Source organism: Pteropus vampyrus, unplaced genomic scaffold, assembly GCF_000151845.1.
Source record: "Pteropus vampyrus isolate Shadow unplaced genomic scaffold, Pvam_2.0 Scaffold254, whole genome shotgun sequence".
NCBI classification, from domain to species: Eukaryota; Metazoa; Chordata; class Mammalia; order Chiroptera; family Pteropodidae; genus Pteropus; species Pteropus vampyrus.
The window spans coordinates 387,821-409,993 of NW_011889035.1; the positions used below are offsets into that span (position 1 = coordinate 387,821).

At 34.5% G+C, this 22,173-nt stretch overlaps 1 protein-coding gene across 2 annotated transcripts in view; it reads left to right on the forward strand.

The window, feature by feature from the left end:
* The window catches only part of MAML2 (mastermind like transcriptional coactivator 2), a 333,389-nt gene extending 327,480 nt beyond the window's left edge, over positions 1-5,909 (forward strand). For both annotated transcript variants that reach the window (XM_011374723.2, XM_023520259.1), the window contains one exon: positions 2,104-5,909. In XM_011374723.2, the coding sequence (XP_011373025.1) occupies positions 2,104-3,113 (1,010 nt within the window). In that variant the 3' untranslated portion in view covers positions 3,114-5,909. The remainder of the gene's footprint in view (positions 1-2,103) is intronic.
* The last annotated feature ends 16,264 nt before the right edge of the window (positions 5,910-22,173 follow it).

Sequence of the window (22,173 nt, forward strand, 5' to 3'; positions counted from 1 at the left end):
TCCACCACATGTCCAGCCTTCATATTCAGATTCCGGATTGAAAGATGGAAGAAGGAAAAACTAACATGGCCTCTCAAATGAGTCAGATTCCCTTTTTAAAAATAAAAGTTTTTTTTTTTTATTTATCGCGGTAACATTGGTTATAACAATATATAAATTTCAGGTGTATGACATTGTAATTCAATATCTGTATACTATTATGCACCCACCACCAAAAGTTTAGTTTCCTTCCATTATCATATACTTGACACCCTTTACTCAATTCGCCCGCCCCTCTGCCCTCATCTCTCTTCCCTTCTGGTAACCACCAGTCTGTTGTCTTTATCCATGAATTTATTTTTGTTTTGTTTTGTTAGTACGTTTGTTACTTTTTTTGTTTTATACTCTATATATGAGCGAAATTATACAGCGTTTATCCTTTTCCATCTAACTTATTTCACTTAGCATAATACCTGCAAGATTCATCCATGTTGTCACAAATATTGCATCTTTTTATGGCTGAGTAGTATTCTATTGTGTGTGTGTGTGTGTATGTAATATTTTGACTATTGTAAATAATGCTTCAGTGAACATGATCAGATTCCCTTATTAAAGTAGGTTTCTTGGACTCTAACCTAATAATTCCTACCTTTAGCCAAAATCATTCATACGCCCCCTTCCAACCCTCAAACAACTAAGGAAGTTTGGGAAATGTGGTTTTTCAGCTGGAAACATTACTACAAACTCAAGGCCCTGTTTCTAAGGAAGACAGGGAGGTTGGCTCTTTGGTAGGCACCTAGAAGTCTTTTTCTCAGTGCATGTGGGTATTTTCCTAAGGGAGGGGTCCTCAGCATCCAACTGCTGACCCCAAGTGGGTAAGAACTACTGCTCTAGAGCATTACACTTCCTGTGTCTTCTGAGAATAAAGTAAGCAACAAGCACAACAGAAACTCTTTATTACTTCTTATCTTAATTTCAGTACTATCATAATCACTTGGCCCAGACTATTCCTGCCTTCAAAAGATATGTGGTCCAGTTAGGAAGATAATTTTAAAAAAGAGCAAGGCCTTCAGCCTTTCAGGTTGTGTACCACGCTCCCTATCCTCAAGCAGTAGGGAATATACTGGGGTTGCAGTTGCAGCCATACTCCACTCATACACTGCTATTCTGATATTCGTATGTGTCTAGTCCTCTGTTTCTCAGTATCTCTGATTCCCTGGGCCTCCCTACCTCTCTGCAGGGACAGTACTTTAAAATAGTATCTTTCTCCAAGTTATATCTTTGCTTCAATATCTCATTCATTCATTCATTCATTCAATATCAATTGAATACCTACTTGTCCTCATCTACTAGACTTGGAGAATATGACAGTGAACAAAATAGGCAAAAATTCTTCCCCTCAAGGAACTTGTCATTCAGCAGGTACTTTTAAAAAAATATTTCTGGCATTCCGTTTCTGCCTCTCAAGATGTCTTTCCATGACACCTTTAACCTCCCCAAGCCAGAAAGATTTCGATGTGTTGATTAATCACTATCTGATGTGTGGAGCCCCTCTATTCAGCAGCCTGTGACTGGGTGGCCCCACATCTAGTCATTTACTGACAGGCATCAATGTAACTGGCAGGCCCTTTGAGGATCCATGAATTTCCCAGTATAAAAGCTAAGTGCTAAATGAAAACTTGGAAGAGCAAATGCTACTGGAGAGAAGAGGGTTGACTATCAGGGAAAACTTAATGAAGGAGCTTGGACCTTGGCCTGAGCCTTAAAAAAAAGATAAGGCTCAGGGAGGCATTAAGGGCATCAGAAGAGGGAAATGGCATGAGCAAAAGTAGCTCATAGTGTGTAGATAACAATGCAATAGTAAGTATACCTCTTAGAACAAAAGGCTTTTCATATGGAAATAATCACTGGAAAATAGATTACAGTGAATTAAGATAGTTAAAGAGTTGGGAATTTACCCTTGGACACTGGAGCCACTTGTGGCAGCTTCCTGAATAGGGATGATACAGGGGAAGAATTGGACATAATTTTCAGGGCCATAGGCCTGCTAAGTTATTGCAAAGTGATACAAAAGAGGAAATAACCTACTGCTATGAACTAATATAACTATCTTCTTTTCCTTAGGTGGCACATCAACAGTGAGTTTAAACTCTAACCAGACTTTGTCAAACCCAGTTTCAACACACACCATTTTAACTCCAAATTCCAGCCTCATGTCTACTTCCCATGGAACAAGAATGCCATCATTATCCACAGCAGTTCAAAACATAGGGATGTATGGAAATCTGCCTTGTAATCAACCTGGCACATACAGTAGCATCACTTCAGGAATGAATCAATTGACCCAGCAGAGAAACCCAAACCAATTGATAGCAAATCAAAACAACCCTTTAATGCCACGGCCACCTACCTTAGGGCCAAATAGCAATGTGGCCACTTTTGGAACTGGACCTGTTGGCAATTCACAATTAAGACCAAATTTAACCCACAGTATGGCAAGCATGCCAGCACAGAGATCATCGAATGTAATGATCACATCTAACACAACAGCACCAAACTGGGCCTCTCAAGAAGCAGCAACCAAACAGCAGGAAGCCTTGAAGTCCACAGGAGTCCGCTTCTCCACAGGTACACCTGCAGCCTATACTCCAAACCAGTCATTGCAGCAGGCTGTAGGTAGCCAGCAATTTCCCCAGAGGGCAGTAGCTCCTCCGAACCAGTTAACACCAGCACTGCAAATGAGACCCATGAACCAGATGGGCCAGACATTGAATGGACAAACCATGGGTCCACTCAGAAGTCTGAATCTCAGACCAAATCAGCTAAGCACACAGATTTTGCCTAATTTAAACCAGTCAGGAACAGGGTTGAATCAGTCAAGGACAGGCATAAGCCAGCCACCATCCCTGACACCGGGCAATTTTCCTTCACCCAACCAAAGTTCCAGGGCTTTTCAAGGAACTGACCATGGCAGTGACTTAGCTTTTGACTTTCTCAACCAACAAACTGATAACATGGGCCCTGCCCTAAACAGTGATGCTGATTTCATTGATTCTTTATTGAAGACAGAGCCTGGTAATGATGACTGGATGAAAGACATCAATCTTGATGAAATCTTGGGGAACAATTCCTAAAGGAGGAAAGAGAGACAATTCACCAACTCCAAGCACTAAAAGGCAGTATTTTAACAAGGACTCTGGAAAGGCCAACTGTTGACTTTTAGTTGGACTACATGAAGATGCCTTGGCTTAAAACAGAAAGTAACTGTAATGGTGAACATTTTGGTCCAAATGCTTGTTTTAAATCTCAAACCTGAAAGTAAAACATTGGGATCAGTTTTCCCTGTTAAACTTCAGGACACAGTATCCAATTTATCCAAACAGAACTGTGATGTTGATGTGTAATTAGCTGTGTAAAATAGGCTTCCCAAGCTTCTTTTCTCCCTCAAAGAAAAGTCATAGAACTTTTAGCTTGTTTAAACCCCATGTCATGTGGAGATATTAGTTCCAAGCAATAAGCAACAAATTCCTGTATTTGTTCTCATAGATATCAGTGTGATTTAATCTTTTCACTCTGTCTTTTCATTTAGTTTTCCTAAAACTTCCAGATGGAAATATTATAGTTTTGTTTGGAGTAACCAGTGTCCTGAGTAACTAAAAGCCAGAGAACCTAGAGAACATCCAGTGAGTTATAGAATTTCTTCCCCAGCTTCACCCCTCATTTTTTCAGTTTTCCAACATATCTTATACTTCAGTAAGATTCTGTGTCTAATGATGCGAATGCAGAGCTGTCCCACTTTATTGGCTTCCACTACCAATTTCTGAATCCGTTTCCAAGTCATAGATACAATCACGACCTGTCCAAATCATACTGAAATATTAGCGCACACATGTCTGCATCAAATTTCACTATTTAAAAAAGAAAACACTCCATTGGGCATTGCTATAAAGGACATTTATTTGGCCACAAATAACCTGGGGTGTTGCTTATTGTCATGGTGCCTGCTAGCTAGTTGCCAAGCTGAGTGAAATGGAGCTTGGTCCACCATGAATATTTTGATGACCAGAGACCGATTTGTGAGAAAAGGAAGTGTGGAGACCGAAACTGAAATTAGAAGGCCTCATGTTTTGGTTGGAGATAAGAAGCAGAAGATCAGAACCAGGAATGGTGGGGAGGGGTAGGTACAAATCTATTTCATAGAGTTGGAAGGAAAGCATTATCGAGAGAGAAAACAATGTCCTTATTTGGACATGTTCTTTGGGTAAACAGCTAAGTAGAGTGTGATCTGTCAGTAGCAGTCTATTCATTCTTCTGTCTCTGACGTGATGAATCATTGCCACATGCTAGATGGACCCTTCATATTCACATTTTCTCCCTCAGGGCTCAGCACTGTATCAAAGAAAGAAAGAGTTTTTGTCGAGTCATCTAACCTCAGTGTCCACATACAGATCAGCTATAAGATGGGGAAGATGTGTGCTGATTTGGAATGGATGCAAAATATCACTATCTTTTTCCTCATTACAGAGGAACACAGGTTATCTTCAGCCTTTTTAGTTATATACTCATGTATTCAATTATCAAATGTAACTTAACTGATGTCATTTAGTAACTAAATCTTTAAATATCTGTTCTTAAAAAGAACACATTTTGAAAGTTCTGCAAAGTCCTCTCCTGATCATTAAAATGTCTAGAAGCACTCTCTTTTACATGACACCAATATCACTGGGCCAGAATCTTTTCTGAGCTAGGTTGTAAATACAAATGAATTACTTGTTTTGTAAACTTTTGTAAAGAATATTTTGGTAGAAATACTTAAAACATATTCTTTGGGTTATATTTATACATATGTGAAATAAATATGCTATCAAAAGGTTATATTTTATACAAAAAGTAAATTGTTACCTTTTGTATGCTAATATACAAAGTTTTGTATAATAACGATGGTTTATTTTTAGCTCTACACTTAATCCATAGGTGGTCAAGTGGGAACTTTTAAAAACTGTCAAGAGGCTTGTTAGACAAATTTATATTCTGAAACCTCAATAAGAAAGCATTCCAGGTTTCAATTCTTTCCTTTTTTTTCACTCTCCGATTTTTTTTTAAACCCATAGTTTTTATGTCTTATTTGATTATTCTGCTGTGCACATTGTATTGGTCCTTGTTGCATGTGGTCTACTGTGTGTTTTCCCATTTTATAAAACAGCGTTTTTCCATGCAAAAAATTAAGGAAAAATTATGTACATATACTTTTTTTTTATGGCTTCTCCATGTTACTGTATATATCCGCTAGCACTTCCCAGTTACACTCCCGTGATTCAGCTTATTTTTACCCTAACATAAATAGTATGTTTTGTAGTAGCTATCAAATTTAAGAGATAAAGCAATCAGAATGTTTGGATTTTCTTCTATCTAATGTGAATTTCATAATTAATGTCTATTTATTCAGCTATTCATTAAAATACAGGATTCTTTGGAAAAAATGGTGTAGTCTATAGTTTCTGTTTGTTGGCAGCCTGTTACCAAAGATGACGTAATTTTCCTGAAAGCTGAGATAAAATAATAATTTTATAGACATATGTAGTCAAAACTTTATGATTTATAATTTAAAAGCTATTGGAATACAATCTCCCATTTATAAAAATACCAGACTACTTAATTGTTGGCATTGTTTATCTTTCTGACGATATTATAAAGGAGGTAGAAGTAATTTTTCTTTTTCTTAATTCAAAGACTAGAAAGCAATTTAAGCAAATAATTCATTCTTAGCTTTGTGTTAAACCCAATGAAGATAAATAACTGCTCTAAGTGAATGCACTAATTTACTTGCATTACTGTAACTGTACCCACAACTGTAAAGATTTCAACTTGTAAAACAAATATTTTGTATTGTGTGTAATTTCGTGTGTTAAAAAATAGTTTTAAAAATTTCAGAAGTGGTTCCCATATGAAATCATACTTTCAGTCTCCAACAATACTGTTGCTACATCACAGAATGTTCTGAGAACTATTAATAGTGACAGGCAAATTTATACTCTGGGAGGCTTCTAACAGTGAAATGCTGACTTTTCTCATTTTAGTGTTCTTTAGTTCAGCTAGAAAGTTTGTATTAAGATCCTGTATACACAGCACCTCCTCAATACTGGAGAAATACTGCCTAATTCTCAGGTATAGTGGGCCTTTGCCTGGCCTAATGTGTGGCACTTGGTCAGACAGGCTGAGTAGACACAGGGCCAGGTAAACACAGCCTCACTGAGCATATTCACACAGTTCTTCCTGAGAGTTAAAGCATTTGAAAGAAAGATGGAACTTTGTAGGAGACAAGGGGAACCATTCTAACCAAATTTTCTTGCTCCACTGTTGAAATATATTGTCGAGTTCCGTTGTCCTTTCTCCTCTGCCAAAAATGTGTGACATTATCCTTTTTGTTAGTGTTATTAATGGAGCAATAATAAAATTGACATTTTATGTAGTCCCTGTCCAATGACTCTGGAAGGTTGGAGAGTAAACAAATAAAATTAACATCGATAAAAATAAATAAAATACATGCAAATTAAGAGAAAGAAATATGTAATTCTAAAATGATCTATGAATCTCATTTTGTATCCATGGAAGTAGACCCGAGAGAGGAAATGAGAGTGAAAACGAGTGCAAAAAAAAGAACACCTCAGCTTCTTCTTACTCTGTAGTTGCCAAGGGCAGTTCAAATTCTTAAATGTTTTCTCCGCTATTTCCATTTAATATCTCTATAACTATGTTTCCTCTCCCCAAAATGGGCCTGAAATAGCTCTTCATTTCTTTCCAACTCTAAAACTCTGCTATTGATTTTTTCCCAAAGCTAAGTGAGAAATTAACCAAAAAAACCCAAGGCAATTTTTTTAAATAAAGAAATCATTGTCACTTAACCTTTTAAAAATTTTCATGTTGGCAGTCAACTTTATTTAACAAAGCAGCCATCTCCTTCAAATTTAAATCATATGAATCCCAATTCATCATAAGTAAACAAGAAGAAGACTTGGACAAAAAGAAAGGTGATGCTGATGTAGGTGCCCACTAACAATACAAATCAAGTCCTAAGGATCAAAAGCTGGAATATGCTATTAAATGGTCGTTTTCCTGTGAGATCATAGAATTTCATAAAGAAAATATTTGCCTACTAGAGAGGAAGAAACTAATACTTTGAGTAGTGTATTGCATTGGGTATTCGTTAATGAACTTTCATGAGTTGTAAATGATAGTGTATGGTCTTTTATATATACTTCCTAAGTCCCTATAATAGACAAAGTACATGTAGTGCCCTAGCATCAACTTCATTGGCAACAATAACATTACAAAACATTGTTTCATGAAAATTAAGAAAACATATTGAACGTAGATTTTTGAAACCAAATGCTGTTGTCCCTGACCTGCAAGTAGTAGTATTTAAAGGGGGCTTTTGTTTGTTTATATAAATAGTATTTTAAGTTTCCTTTTTACCAAATTTAAGTCATCGTTAGCTTCAGGATGCGCATGAATATATAGACACTTTTTATAATACTTAGGGATCATTCAGCTTAACGGAAAAAGAAAGAATAATATATAATATATAATAACATATAAAAGACTGCACAAATTTATAGAAGCTTTCTCTATATTCTTTTCAGCAAAAGGAAGGGAAAGAGGAAAGGAGAAAAGGAAGGAAAGAAAACATATCTTAAATAGGCTTAGAGAAAGAAATTTACCGGTTAACGTAACTAAAAAGTTCAGGAGCTAGTTCTGGGTTTGGCACAGCTGAATCCAGCAGGTCAACAATATCATCAAGAACTGGTTCTTTTCTGTCCCTCACTTTTGCTTCCCTGGGTATTGGGCTCCATTCCTAGGCAGGCCCTTCTCTCATGATGGCAAGATGGTTGCTAGAAGTGCCAGACTTAGATCCTCACAATTCCAAGTCCAGTATGAACAACAGTGAATGCTTCGCTTTCAAAAGATACAACTTTGCATCTCACAGGCTTGATTAGGTCATGTGGCCATCCCTGAACAATCATTTTCATGGAGGTGTGGTGTTCTGTTTTGCCAGGGAGGTGCAGTGTTCTGATTGGCCAGGCCTGAGTCAAATGCCTAACCCTGCAGGCAGAGGTAGTGTTAATACTACCAAACCATTTCACTGAGAGTAAGAAGGAGGGGATTTCCCAAAGGAAAATCAAGTTACTATCAGAAAGAAAGAAAGGGAGGAAGAGAATGGAGAGAGAAAGAGAGAGAGAGAGAGAGAGAGAGAGAGAAAAGAAGGAAAGAAAGAAGGAAGGAAGGAAGGAAGGAAGTAAGTAAGTAAGTAAGGAAGGAAGGAAGGAAGGAAGGAAGAAGGAAGAAAGGAAAAAAGAAAGAAAACATATATCTACTATCCTTTCCTTTTCTTGCTGCTCTATTTCCTTCCACACATACTGTTTTTCCCATATTTTCAATTTCAAAACCTCACTATAATCCAACCATATCACCTCCTCCCCATAAGGAGGTAATCCAAATCTCATCTACTTACTGCATCCACCTCTTATTCTAGCATACCTAGCGGAGGTAAACTCCTCTGCCAGATCAAGATGAACCAGCAATCTAAGCCCAAAGGATGTTTACCCACTCCCAACTTATCCAAGTGGAGAAAGAACAGGATAATGGTAATGAGTCCTATTTGGAAGAGAAACTAACATGTATAGATCACATCCTTCTGAACAACAAGAATAAAGACTATTCTCCCTCTTAACATTCCAACCAACAGCCTGGGGAGGAGAAGCATTAAAAACTCTCTTTCCTCAGGATATAAATACACACTAGCTGAGGAATATTCACCCCCTTACGTCAGGTGCTAGGGGAAAGCTCAGGGAATCAAACTTTTCTCTTGTCCCAATCATATCTCCTTCTATGATTCCCATCTGTTTGACTTAATGTGCAATAATTTAAGCTTGCTTAAAACTGAAAATTCAGCTTCAAAAAGTATCACTTATTTCTAGTTAGGGAAAAAAAAACACTTCAGATAGTTCAAGTGTCAGAGAGACTTTAATGCAATGAGTTGGTTACACAGGTGATAAGCAAGCTGAGAAGCCAAATAGGGGCTGTTGCTTAGGCCATCCTGAGATGAGCAAAAGCAGGAAGGCACTAATACTCCCAGGACTGAAGAACAAAGAAAGAGGTCAAGAACTCTAAGCAGATGCTGCAACATTGGCTGACCTGTCCTATAGGAGCTGGAGCAAGTGAGGAGTTTCAGCTGTTCACAGAGTTGTGACTCGTGACAGAGGAGAAGGAATACAATTCGCCCCACCTGTCTTTTTCTACTCTCCAGGCAATGCATCTCATCAGCTGAACGCAGTTGGACCTATCTCACCCAGAAGGCTGGAAACACAGCCTGGAGCATTACAGACCAGGCCAGAAAAGGGCAAGGAATAAATCTGCCAATAAACAGGCTCAGGTCTGACACAACAAGCTTGCAGATCTCTGGACTCAGCCATCTTGGATTGCTGACCTGGAGCAAGAGCAGCTTTCTTAGCAAAGTCTGATCTTCCTCCTTCTCTACTTTCAGATACATCAAGTTCAGTCTAAATGTGTCTATTTATTATAGAATGGAATCTATGAGGTAACTGTTCAGCTTCAAGTATTTGAAACTTCAAATACAATGGTGGTTTTAAAAAAGGTTTGTTTTTTTTTAAATATTTCATGGACTCACAATATGTTTTTCAAATTTTTTTTCTGTAAAATTAGGTTGTCATTTTACAACTGATGTAAAGAGAAAACATTGTATCATTGTATGATTGTCAGCATTTTATTTCTTAATGGTATTTAGAACAATAATGTGTCTTACAATCAATGGCGTCTGTATCTGTCTCCTGCAAAAAGGGGTCTGAGGCAGGCAGGCAGGCAGGCAATCCTAACCTAGTGCAGTAGTCCAACAATGCTATCACATACCTGGGCTAATTCCATCTTTCATTTCTGCCATGAGGAAACATAGACCTCTTCTTTATTCTTGTCACCTTAGGGTGACAAGATAGTTACCTTAGCCTCATGTCCATGTTCCAAGCTGAAAAATGGAAAGAAAAAATTATGAAGGACATAAAATGTTGTCTATGACAAATCTGTACCTTTTCATTTGGGAAAGGTCACCCTATCCCAAGTCTTATAACTACATATCATTAGCCATGACTGTGTCTGTGGCCTTTCAGATCTTCAAGAGAGGGCAGGTGTCAAGTACTTAGAGTTATAGATTCTGTGGTAGAGAATGGCAAGTGAGCAGGTAGTTGGAAATGATGGTAAATAAAAGTATAAAGAGATGCATAAGAATGATAAACATAAATTCAAGATGTCGATTATCTTTGAGGGAATATAGACAAATGTGACTTCAAAGGTATACCAAAGGGACTTAAATTATGTTATTTTCTAAGCTGGATGGAGACTACATGGTTGTTGTATTTTTAAATGTCTTTGGTATATCTGAAATGGATTATTAGAAATGAAAAGTTAAATTCCACATAAGTAAACAAAGCATCATGAATGAGAACCAGCATAAGCAACAGAAAGCAGAAGAACCACAAAAACTTCAGGTATTAGCAATAACGGACACATATAAAATACCTAAGTTTAAAATATTTAAAGAAATAAATATAAACTTAGAAATATCAGCATGAATTGAGTATTGTCTCTAGTGAATGGAGAATAAACATTCTTTTTAAGTATATTCATAAAAATTGATAGCACTATGTGCCATAAAATATTAAATGTTACATTTCAGAAGATCAGCATTATACTGACTATATTCACTAATCACAATTCACTTTTTAGAAATAAATTTAAGAAGATAACTTGGAAAACATTCATTTGGAAATTAAAAAATAAAAACTCATTTAAACAATTCATGGGTCAATGAAAAAATTGTAATAAAATATAGAAAATACAATTAAATAATAATGGAATATGTATGCTGCTTAAGAAGCTCTTGGAGAGAAATTTATTCTTTCAGTTGCTTTGTATTAGAAACAAAGGCTCAGAATGAATTTTTAAAATCTAAATTGAGGAATTAGAAAAACAGTGCAAGATAAGTCTAAAGAAAGTGGTGGTAAATAATAAAAATAAAAATATTCAATTAACAAAAATAAGAGGAAAAACAAACATATAACTAAAAGGATTAATGAAGCCAAAAGTTCATTCACTAAAGACAATAAATTAACAAACTACTGGAGAGATTGATCAAAGAAAAAAGAGAGAAGGAAAAGAATTATTAGGAATCCAAAAGGGACATAACTATTAAAAATCTATAAGGATTAAACAGATAATAGGATACTATGAATAAATTTATGGCAATATATTTGAAAATTTAGATGTAAAGGATGAATTACCACAAAATAAAAACTCACCAAAACTGATTTAAGGATAAAGAACTTGGGTAGGTTAAAAATATTAAAGCAATTGGGATAGTTGTTTGAAATCTTACTGTAAGGAAAACAGCTTAGCAGAAGGATTTTACTAATGTCAAAGAATAGTTAAGTCCAATCTTATATGAATGTTTTCAGAGAATTGAAAAAAGTAACACTTTCCAACTCACTTTTTGAAGCTGACATAACCTTGATACCAAGACCAAACATGGATGGATGGCATATGCTAGGAAAATTACAAACTAGCCACACTCATAAACTTAATTTTGAAAGCCCTAAAGCACATTTGCCAACACAGCTCAGTAATATATGAAAAACATAGTATATTATGACCAAGTTGGGTCTTTCTCAATAATACAAGGTTGGCCTCATATTTAAAAATTGATAGGAACATGACAAAGATGCTCACTGTCATCATTCCTACTCAGTCTACTCAGTGAAGTAAAATAAGAAAAAAAATGAAATACATAAAAATTGCATAAGAAGAACCAAAGTAAACATTATTTGGATAATCACAAATAAATATGATTATACATGTGGAAAATCCCTTAAGAATCCAATAAGTTTTCTGGATACTAAATAGACACCTAAAAGTAATTTTTATACACTACCAACTACTAACATAACTTATATATAACTTGAAAAGCATATCATTCACAATAACATCAAAAACATCGAAAATCTAGGGGATACATGCATATACATATCCTTATATAAATAAAATTATCTAATTCTAATTAGAACATTTTTAAAGACCAAATAAATAGAAAATTATAGTCATGCACCACATAACGACATTTTAGTCAACGATGGACTTACTGCATGTAATGATGGTGGTTTCATAAGATTATAATGGAGCTGAAAAATTCCTATCACCTAGTGATTTTGTAGCTGCCCTAAAATTATAGCTTAACACATTAATCACCTGTTTGTGGTGATGCTGATGTAAACAAACCTACTTACAACCTTATAAAAGTACTGTATTTTTACCATATCTTTTATGCATTTAGATATGTTAGGTACACAAATACTTAATAAGTATGTTACAATTGCCTACAGTATTCAGTACAGAAACATGCTGTAAAGGCTTGTAGCCTAGGAACAATAGGCTATACCATGTAATAGGCTATACCATCCAGGTTTGTATAAGTGCACTCTATGACATACGCCATTTATCTAAGAACATATTTTTGTCATTAAGCAATGCATGACTCTATACCATGTTCTCAGACAGGAATATTCCATATTATGTCATCAACTTTATTCAGTGCAGAGGAACTTGCTAGGGTATGTCTTTGTGCTTCCAAGTCCCATGATACTAGTACATAAACAATCGCAGTAACGAAGTCTTGGAAAAGACAAAGTAACCAAAGATTCAGTTCCTTCAGAGATGAAGGACTAGGTCACCCCAGCAAAGCAAGTATCAAAAGAATTTCTGACCAAGAGAAATCTACAAGGGTGATTAAGAAGATGATGAGTATCAATTATAGTCTTAGGACCAACCACAACCACAGGGACTGTACTTTGTCCCACTGATTCACCTATTGTTAAGCCTTTTATTATATTTTCCTTTTTTAAGGAACTGTATCTTGAACCTTGAAGAATCAGTGACAGGAGAGAATGGATACAGTGTGGGGCTTAAGTGGACCTGAGTGGTACAAGGGGTACGTTGTAGCAGATCCAAAAAGGGCTCCACCCATGTTCCCATATCCTGTCCCAGACAGCTCCTGTGCAAGATGATTGCTTCCTACATATCTCTGCCAGGGGGTCGGGGGGATGTCCTCGGCATACTCAACCCACACATGGGATAAGCCATCAGGAGCAGGGAGTTAATGCCCCAGGGATGGCCTTCAACCATTTTGGACAGGAGTTGGAGATAATTATTCTAGCTTCCTCCTAGTTGTTCCTCAGTATCTTTCAGAGTTTGCAGCAGGAATCAGCCAATAGTGATAATCTGCTCATTAACACACAACTCATGGGCTTTTCTTCTTTCTGGGTCTTACTTTCTCACTCCTTCACAGTGCTTCCCAGTATCACCTCCTAAATAAGCTACTTATACCAAATCTTTGGCTTCAGATCTACTTGAGGGAGGGAGGGGGAATTAAACTAAAACAAAACCCAAATGTTCATCAAAGATAGAATGGGTAAATCGAGGTATTGTCATAAAATGGAAGGTCGCAGTAAAAGAGAATAAGCTAAACACATCAACATAATGTTGAGGGAAGAAGTGAGTCACAGAAAAATATCTACAGCTCCATTCCATTTATTTAAAATATCTTAAAAGGCAAAACTAAAAAATATTTAAGTATACATAAAAGACAACACATCAGTAAAAAAAAAAGCAAGAGAATGGTTATCACAAAAGTCAGTCTAATTGTTGCCTCTAGGGTGTGGAACAGAAAAGCATTTTAAGGTACTGCTAATGTTCTATTTCTTAACCTAGTTGTGTGTACACCAGTGCTTGTTGTATTTTATTCCTTAAATTATACACACATATTTTATTGATAATTTGTGTATTTGATATATTTCATAATAAACAATTTTAAAATTCTGTCAAATTACACATGTGAAAGACAGAAGGGGGATTGCAATCAGCCGATCAATTCTTAAGTTTATTAAGTGGAAGGATTTTGCTCTCCTATTACTTTGCAAGTGTTTTAAGTTTTCACTCCATTTTAATAAAATCAGAATTTGAAATCACAGTGCATGCATTATGTATACGATTCGTGCAAGAAAGACCTCAGAGACCTCCAATGAGCAAAACCATACCCAAATTAAAGGCCTTGGTCCTAACATTTATGAACAAAAGTATTTTATAAGCTATAAATTAAAATGTTTAAATTTTGTTTCAAGTCAAAACATTTAATTTATATATATATATTTGTGTGGTATGTATGTATGTATATAAAATTCTGTTTAATCCAATTATATTTTCTTACCTAAATTAATTGACCAACTACCGGTTCTACTCACATCATATAAGAGGATATCTACTCTATTAAACATTAAGAAAATAAAGATTTTAATTTCTATAGGGCTTTATTTGAGAACTAATGGGGGTGAGGATAGAACGGCACAGAAGTTATATATGTTTGAAAAATAAGTTTGATACTCAACATTCATTCCCAACACATCAAACATTTTAAAATGTTAAGGAAGATTATCTCCAATACGAATAAATATAACATAAATAATCTTCAAAGTAGTTTTTACTCATTACTCATTCATATACTAACTTGAAAGCAACATGTCACTTTTCAAAGCACTAAAGAAAAAGTTAATATGTATATAGAGAGATAGATATATAAACCCAATTTATATATAATGTGTGTCTTCATTTGTATAATTCTGCCTTTCAACACTTACTGGGAAAATAGAAGATTATTCGACATCTGGTCTTTTGGATAAAGTTAGCCAAGGCATTTTATTAATCTTTGGAGAGATCAGAAGGTTTGAAGGATGTTTTAATCCTGCTCTGAGTGTGTCAAAGTAGATGTCTTTGTTCATTTCACAAAACCAAATAAGAATGTTGTGAGGATTAGATTTTGACAATTCAATCCAGATGACTACTTTACTATGGAAAAATATTCTCCATTTCTTATCTAACCCAGAAAGCATATCCATAGAGAAGACACTATAGCTGCACTATGATACAGTTGCAAATACTAAAATTAAAGGTTATAAGAAGAGACACAGCTGTTAAAGGTCAGTGACTGAGTGAATTCATTTCGCTGTTACATGTCTACTATGATATGGATTAGCCAAGATTTTTTTCCAAAACTCATTTCAAAGGCTCTCACTTTAGCATTTCAAAAGTAGTGGATAACATTAGAGAAAAAAAAAAATTTTTCACTTCTTTTAAATACAGTAATAATAGAGTTTGAAAGCTAAATATGGAAAGGCTTATGAAATAATAGTACCAGGGAGTTCTGAATGTCAATTGTGTGCACAGATGTCTCAGTTGGAGCATGAAATATTGCCATGTCTCATAGCAGTTTTTCTTCCTTGAAGGTTATTTGCACTTGTGCAGTGACATGAACTCCCTTTACGACAGAGAAAAACTGACAATCTCCCAAAAATATAGGTAAAAATTTGGATCTCTAAATTTAAACGACCCTAGCTAGATGTGAATTATTAAACAAATAAAATGTTGCATATGTGTATTTATTTGTTTTTATTTAAAAACTTCAAAACATGTTAAGGTATATTTCATTTCAGAGAAGTATGTTTGAACTATTTAAAGTTTTAAAGTTAAAATATGTGGTGCTTCATTCAGGAAGTCCAGATTTTAAAAAGAAAATTCATTAACTCTATCATTTTCCTGAAGATAGGATGCTTCTCTTCTCATTGCAGTATAAACTCAGAGACTACTTCATAAATATTTCCTACTAGTCCTTTAGTAACACAATTGGATTCCAAGGTTGTAGAGATTTTGTTAGAGAGCTAGTTTTCCCACCTCTGTGAACAATTCCTGTGCTTCCCAAAGTGTATTTCAGGAACTTCTAGTTTGGGGCTTTGCAACATACAGTCAAACAAAGGATTTTCATTGTCAAATTAGGATAGAAAGTGCTAGCATGCATTCTTAGAGATATGTGAAAGAAACTGGTATTTTGAATATTTTCTCTAGAAAACAAAAGTCTTATTTTTAAAACTGGAATTTTCTAAATTTACTTGACCTTTTTCACATAACTCCAATTGATAGCCTATGGTATGGTAAAGAAAACACTGTTCTATGTAATTTAACCTATGTATTCTGACTGGCCTTTAAAAAAACTATTCATTTCTACAAAATGCAAACATTGATATATTTGTATTTGCAATGAAAAAATACATTGTACATTATAGTCAATAAAAGCCTAACATTTTACTGATTTCTGCTTAAGATCAGCACCAGTCTTTCCAGAGATTATATTTGTTTACTTTGCCTAACTAAAGTGATACAAAGACTAAAGAAGTTTGAGAAGCACTGTGTCACACAATATGGTATACTTTTCAGATAATAATGATATCAAGAAACTAAAGTTTTCAAATGAGAAAGCCAGAGTGAGAGAAACAACCTGACTTTTTGATGTTTTGGAAGAAAAAATTTGGAGGAGCATGCTTTGATAGCTGTAATTTAAAACTCTGCATTTGAACCAGAGGGTAGGAGGAAGGGGGGAGGGGGAAGGTAGATGGGGTAAAAAGGGTCAAATATGTGGTAACATAAATCTAACTATGGGAGGTGAACACACAATGTAAGTATATATGTCTTACTGTTAAAATGTACAGCTGAAACTTATTGGATTTCATTAACCAATGTCACCATAAAAAAATAAATAAAACTAATATTGCAATTTTAAAAATGTTTCATATTTTAAAAAATAATAAGAAAAGAAAATGTTGCATTTGAAGCTTAAGGCATAAAACAGGAAAAGAGAATATTGGTCTGTGTTCTGAGGGTATTAGTCTAAGGAATCTTTGGGGGAAAACTTGGGAGGACGAAAGTAGATGAGATTTTTCTAGACATTATATCAACTTTTGTTTGGAACACCTGATTACCTTTTTAACTCTTAGTGCTGATTTATTATCCCCTCTTTTAAGTTATGTGGCTTTTATTTCTTTATCAGCGCTACCTGAAATCATACATTGGTGATATAGTCATAAGATTTCAGCCTGTTTTATTTTTTTGCTATTTCATTTTGTAGTCCTCTGGTTACAGTGAATTTGCTGTATATATCGATAATTCTTAAACTTTCTTTGCTCTTTCTATTTTATTTCTTATATCACATTTTATCATTTAGGTGTATTGTTCTTAGTCTTTACTTTTACATTTTTCTTTTATATCAATAAATGTTTTAAAAATTATTTTAACTTACATCATCTTTTTATTGAGTGCCTTACACTTTATTTCTTACTCTTTTCTGCTCTTGAAACATATTAAATATCAAGCAACTAATATAAGGGCAAAAATTGTGTATTCATATAAACAAGAAATCAAATGCTCATAAACTGTGTCACAACTGCATGAACATCAGAATATTGTAAGAGCAAGGCATTGACATACTGTTTACTCTGCTGCAATGCCCTTCCTCCCTTTCTTCACTTGGCTAACTTATACATCTCAAGTTCAGGTATCATCACCCCCAGGAAGCCTCCCCTAAGTTGAGCTAATTATCCCTATTCACTGCTCCCAAAGGACCTTGTACTTGTTTCTGATCCTGTCACCCATTTTTATTTTAAAAATTATAAGAACCAAGTCATATAAAATAAGCTACTGCATTTACTACAAAAAAAAAAATACTGTTGAAAATGTTATTTTATATCACTTTATAATCTTTATGTAAAATTTCAGTGAGATATTTCTTGTATAACTCAGTGCTATAAAAAGCTTTTGTTTCTTCTGGAAAACTTATATGATTCTTCCTTTCTGATAATGAGAATGATATGGCTGATTATCATGCTATATGGCTGCCAGGAGGCTTAGTATAAAATCTCAGGTTCTTTTAAGGGTAGCTTTTAATATTCTTTTAAGGTTTTTTTTGTATTTTTTTTCCTTAGCCCTTTTTTTATCTTTTTGTTTGTTTTAATTTCATGTATCTTTTGTGACAAGCCCCCTCAAAACCTTTGTGAAAAAGGTAGGGCTTTGATAGATATTTATAAAAATAAAATGTAGGTGAAGAAAGAAACTATCCAGTGAATTCCTTTATTCTAGAGTAAACATGGATGATTAAGTCAAAATCTCTGATCTCTTTTTAGTTCAGGTTCTTTGTTTTTAAAGTTAATTATGTCAATTTAGATTTATTTGAATATTCCTAACAGATCTGGTTTTGGTAAGGAATGAATTGATTAAACTGTGTTTCAAAGGTTTAATTAAATAGATTTGGTTCCGTACAACTCCTCCTGAAAGCAACACTTCACAGTTAACCTCCTTCCAACTTGTTTGCACTCATCTCTTTTTTCCTTTCAACCTCCCTATGCAAGATATAAATTTTGCTGACCTGGGAACGCATATATAAACTTTTCACATTTTGAAACTGTAGCCGTGAAATGCTGGGATGAGGCATATTTTGCTAGTGTTTATTCTCTGCCATTAATTACTCCTAAGCATGTCACTATTTTTTGAGATTTTCTATTATTTCACTTCTCAATTAAAAAAAAAAATCAGCATTTAATTTGCTGTAAGTCCTTCAGAGTATATGAATAACATTTAAAAACATAGCCTTGTGATGACAGAATCCAAGCTCTGAAACTTCGACACAGAGATCCAAAGATCTCTATTTGGGTAATATAAAGAATATGTTAGTTTTTCACTTTTGTTGTACTGCACAGATGTTATATCTTGAACTATAAGAGTATTATAAATCATGAATTATGTGAAAGAATTACAAGAAATGAATGTGCATTTTACAACTAAACCTGGTGATGGACAGATTGCCTGGAAAGGGAAAGAATACAAACATACTCTACCCACGGAATATATTCGTTGGGAAGTCCTCACTCACCCCAAACGTTGTTGGCAGTAAATACAATTTTCTTTTGTGATTAGATGATGTTCTCATAAGCACACTCAAATCAGATCAAGCATTTTCTTGGAGTCCTCTATGAGATTCATTCATTCATTCATTCATTCATTCATTCAAACATATATTTATTGGGTGTCCACTTTCTACCAAGGACTCTTCTAGATGCTTGAACACATCAATGGGCAAGACCAACCTAGCTGGAGGTGACAGATAATAACAATGGATAGATAAATAAGTATAGCATACTTGGGAGAAGTGTTTGTTTAGGTCCTTTGCCCATTTTTAAATTGGATTGTTTTGTTTTTTTATTGTTGATTTGTATGAGTTCTTTATATATTTTGGATATTAGGCCCTTTTGGAGGTATTATTTGCAATAATCTTCTCCCATTCGGATGGTTATGTCCTTACCTTGTTAACGATTTCTTTTGCTATGCAGAAGCTTTTTAGTTTGATATAACCTCATTCATTTGTTTTTACTTCCCTTGCCTTTTCTAAGAAGACATATGAATGGCCAACAGACATATGAAAAGATGCTCAGCTTCACTAGCTAATACGGAAATGGAAATAAAAACCACAATGGGATACCACCTCACACCTGTTAGAATGGCTATCATCAACGGGACAAGTAATAACAAGAGTTAGGAGAGGTTATGGGGAAAAAGGAACCTTCATATGCTGCCGGTGGGAATGTAAATGGGTACAGCCACTATAGAAAACAGTATGGAGGTTCCTCAAAAACTAAGAATAGAATTACCATATGGTCCAGCAATCCCTCTTCTTGGTATTTACTCAAATTCTTGAAAACATTTATACGTAAAGATGTATGCACCCCAATGTTCATAGCAGCATTATTCACGGTGGCCAAGTCATGGAAACAACTTAAGGGTCCTTCAATATACGATTGGATAAAGAAGATGTGATATATATACATAATGAAATATTACTCAGCCATAAGGAAAGATGAAATACTGCCATTTGCAACATCGATTGATCTTGAGATGATTATGCTAAGCGAAATAAATCAGGAAGAGAAAGTTGAGAACCATATAATTTCACTCATATGCAGGATATAAAACTAAAAGCAACAAATAAATATAACAAACAGACTCATGGACATGGACAGTGGATTAGTGGTTACTAGAGGGAAGGATTAGAGGGAGGTAGATAAGGGTAAAGGGGGTCAAGTATTTGGTGACAGAAGAAAATTTAACCTTGAGTGGTGAACACATAGTACAATATATCTATGACATACTATTGAATTAAACACCTGAAACCTATTTGATTTTAGTAACCAATGTCACCCCAATAATTATAATAAAAATTATAGTAACATGGTTATAAAAATAACGATTTGACAAGCTATACATTTTTTAATTATAGAAAACATTAAAAATAAAATATCTAACAAAAATAAGTATAGTATATCATAAGGAGAGGTGATTAATGGTATGAAAAAAATTAGAAGAGAATAATGGAAATATGAGTGCAGGGGATGTATATGAAATTTTAAATAGAATATCCAAGGCAGGCCTCAAGAAAGTGACGCTTGAGCAAAACTCTGAAAGATGTATGAGAAGTTTAATATTAGGATAGAAAAGTTGTTAGCAAAAATATGTCAAAATCATCTGACTATGACAAGAAAGAAGCAAAAAGAAACTTCAAGACATTTTGACTCAATTTTATCTTAAATTCTGAATGTTTCAAAGTGATCGCAGCCCTAAGTGAAGACAAGTACGTTTTTGATTAGTTTTCAGCCCCAAACACAAATTTCGTTTAAGGTCAAGGAAAGGCAATTGTCTCTTGTACCCACTTTAGTTATCATGAGTTGGAGCAGAAATGCAGTAGGTGACCTTGAAAGTCTAAGCAACTCACACCACATAAGTGTGATATACATTAGATACCCAACATTAGACACTGAAAACAGGTACCAAAGCTTGACAGTTCATATAACACTTTCCAAAAAATTCAATAACAATACATCAAGATGTAATCTCTTCCAGGACAAATTCATCCTTCCCGAGATGCCAGAAATCTTTTATCTGCTTCCCAATGCCTGAGGTAATATATCAGGCAGTCATGAAAATGTCATGAATGTGAAAGTAATTTTAATGAATCAAAGAAGGAAAGCAACTTGCCACAGATGTGTAGTTCAGGAACTGTGATCAAACTGAGACAATTTAACTTACTCAACGTAAAAGTGATGGTTGCTATATTAAATCACAATCATAGAAATCATATCTGAAAATATGAGATTAATAGATTCAAACACAGAGATTTTTTAAAAATGTATTTCAACCTCAGTTAGTCTGTTAATTTTGTTTAACATGTCCCCAGACCACTAGCAAAAATGTTGGGGTCTTCAATTATTTCAGCAATGCTCAGGACTTCTTTGGTCTGACATACTGTATGCCTCTTTATTCTTTCAATGAATTACATAGAGAAACTACCTTTTGTAGAAGACAATGTCGGTACCATATTAGATGCTTTTACACATATCATCTCACTTAACTCTCACATTCTGATATGTATATGTGTGTAGTTTTGTGCACATAATATAGGAAGATGGGGAGAGAAGAAGGAATATTAGCTACATTTTACAGGAGCTCAGAGATGATTGCTCTAAATTCACATACATAGGAAGTATTAAAGCCAGCATCCTGCTCAGGGATTCTAGCTCTATTAAGCCATCTGCTTCTCGACAAAGGCCATTATAATAATTACTATTTACATAGTATTTTATTATTTTAAAGTACATTCGTAGTTTATTTGATTATATCAAGATCCTAAGATCATTCTAATTATCTTAGTTTTATTCAAAAGTATCAGTCTATGGTATTATTTTAACTTTGCAAACTGCGAAATGCACTAAAACCACATGCCTATCTTTTGTGTATGAACTTTCATAAACTACACTTATAAGATGGACTCACAACATTCACCTCTATCTCATGATAGACTAAGAGACTGCACTTTGTTTCTGAGTTTGACTACTTTAGTTACCTCATATAAGTGGAATAATACAGTATTTATCATTTTGCGATTGGCTTATTTCATTTAGCATAATGTCCTCAAGGTTTATTCATGTTATAGCATGTGACAATCCCCTTCCTTTTTAAGTTTAAATAACATTCATATTTATATATGTATGGATATGAATGAATATAAATATACATATTTATGTATTATGTATATTATACAGATGAATGGATAAATAAAATGTGGTATATATATATATGCTTATCATCTGTGTATCATCTTTGCAGAAATTTCTACTCAAGTTCTTTGCCCATTTTCTAATAAGATTATTT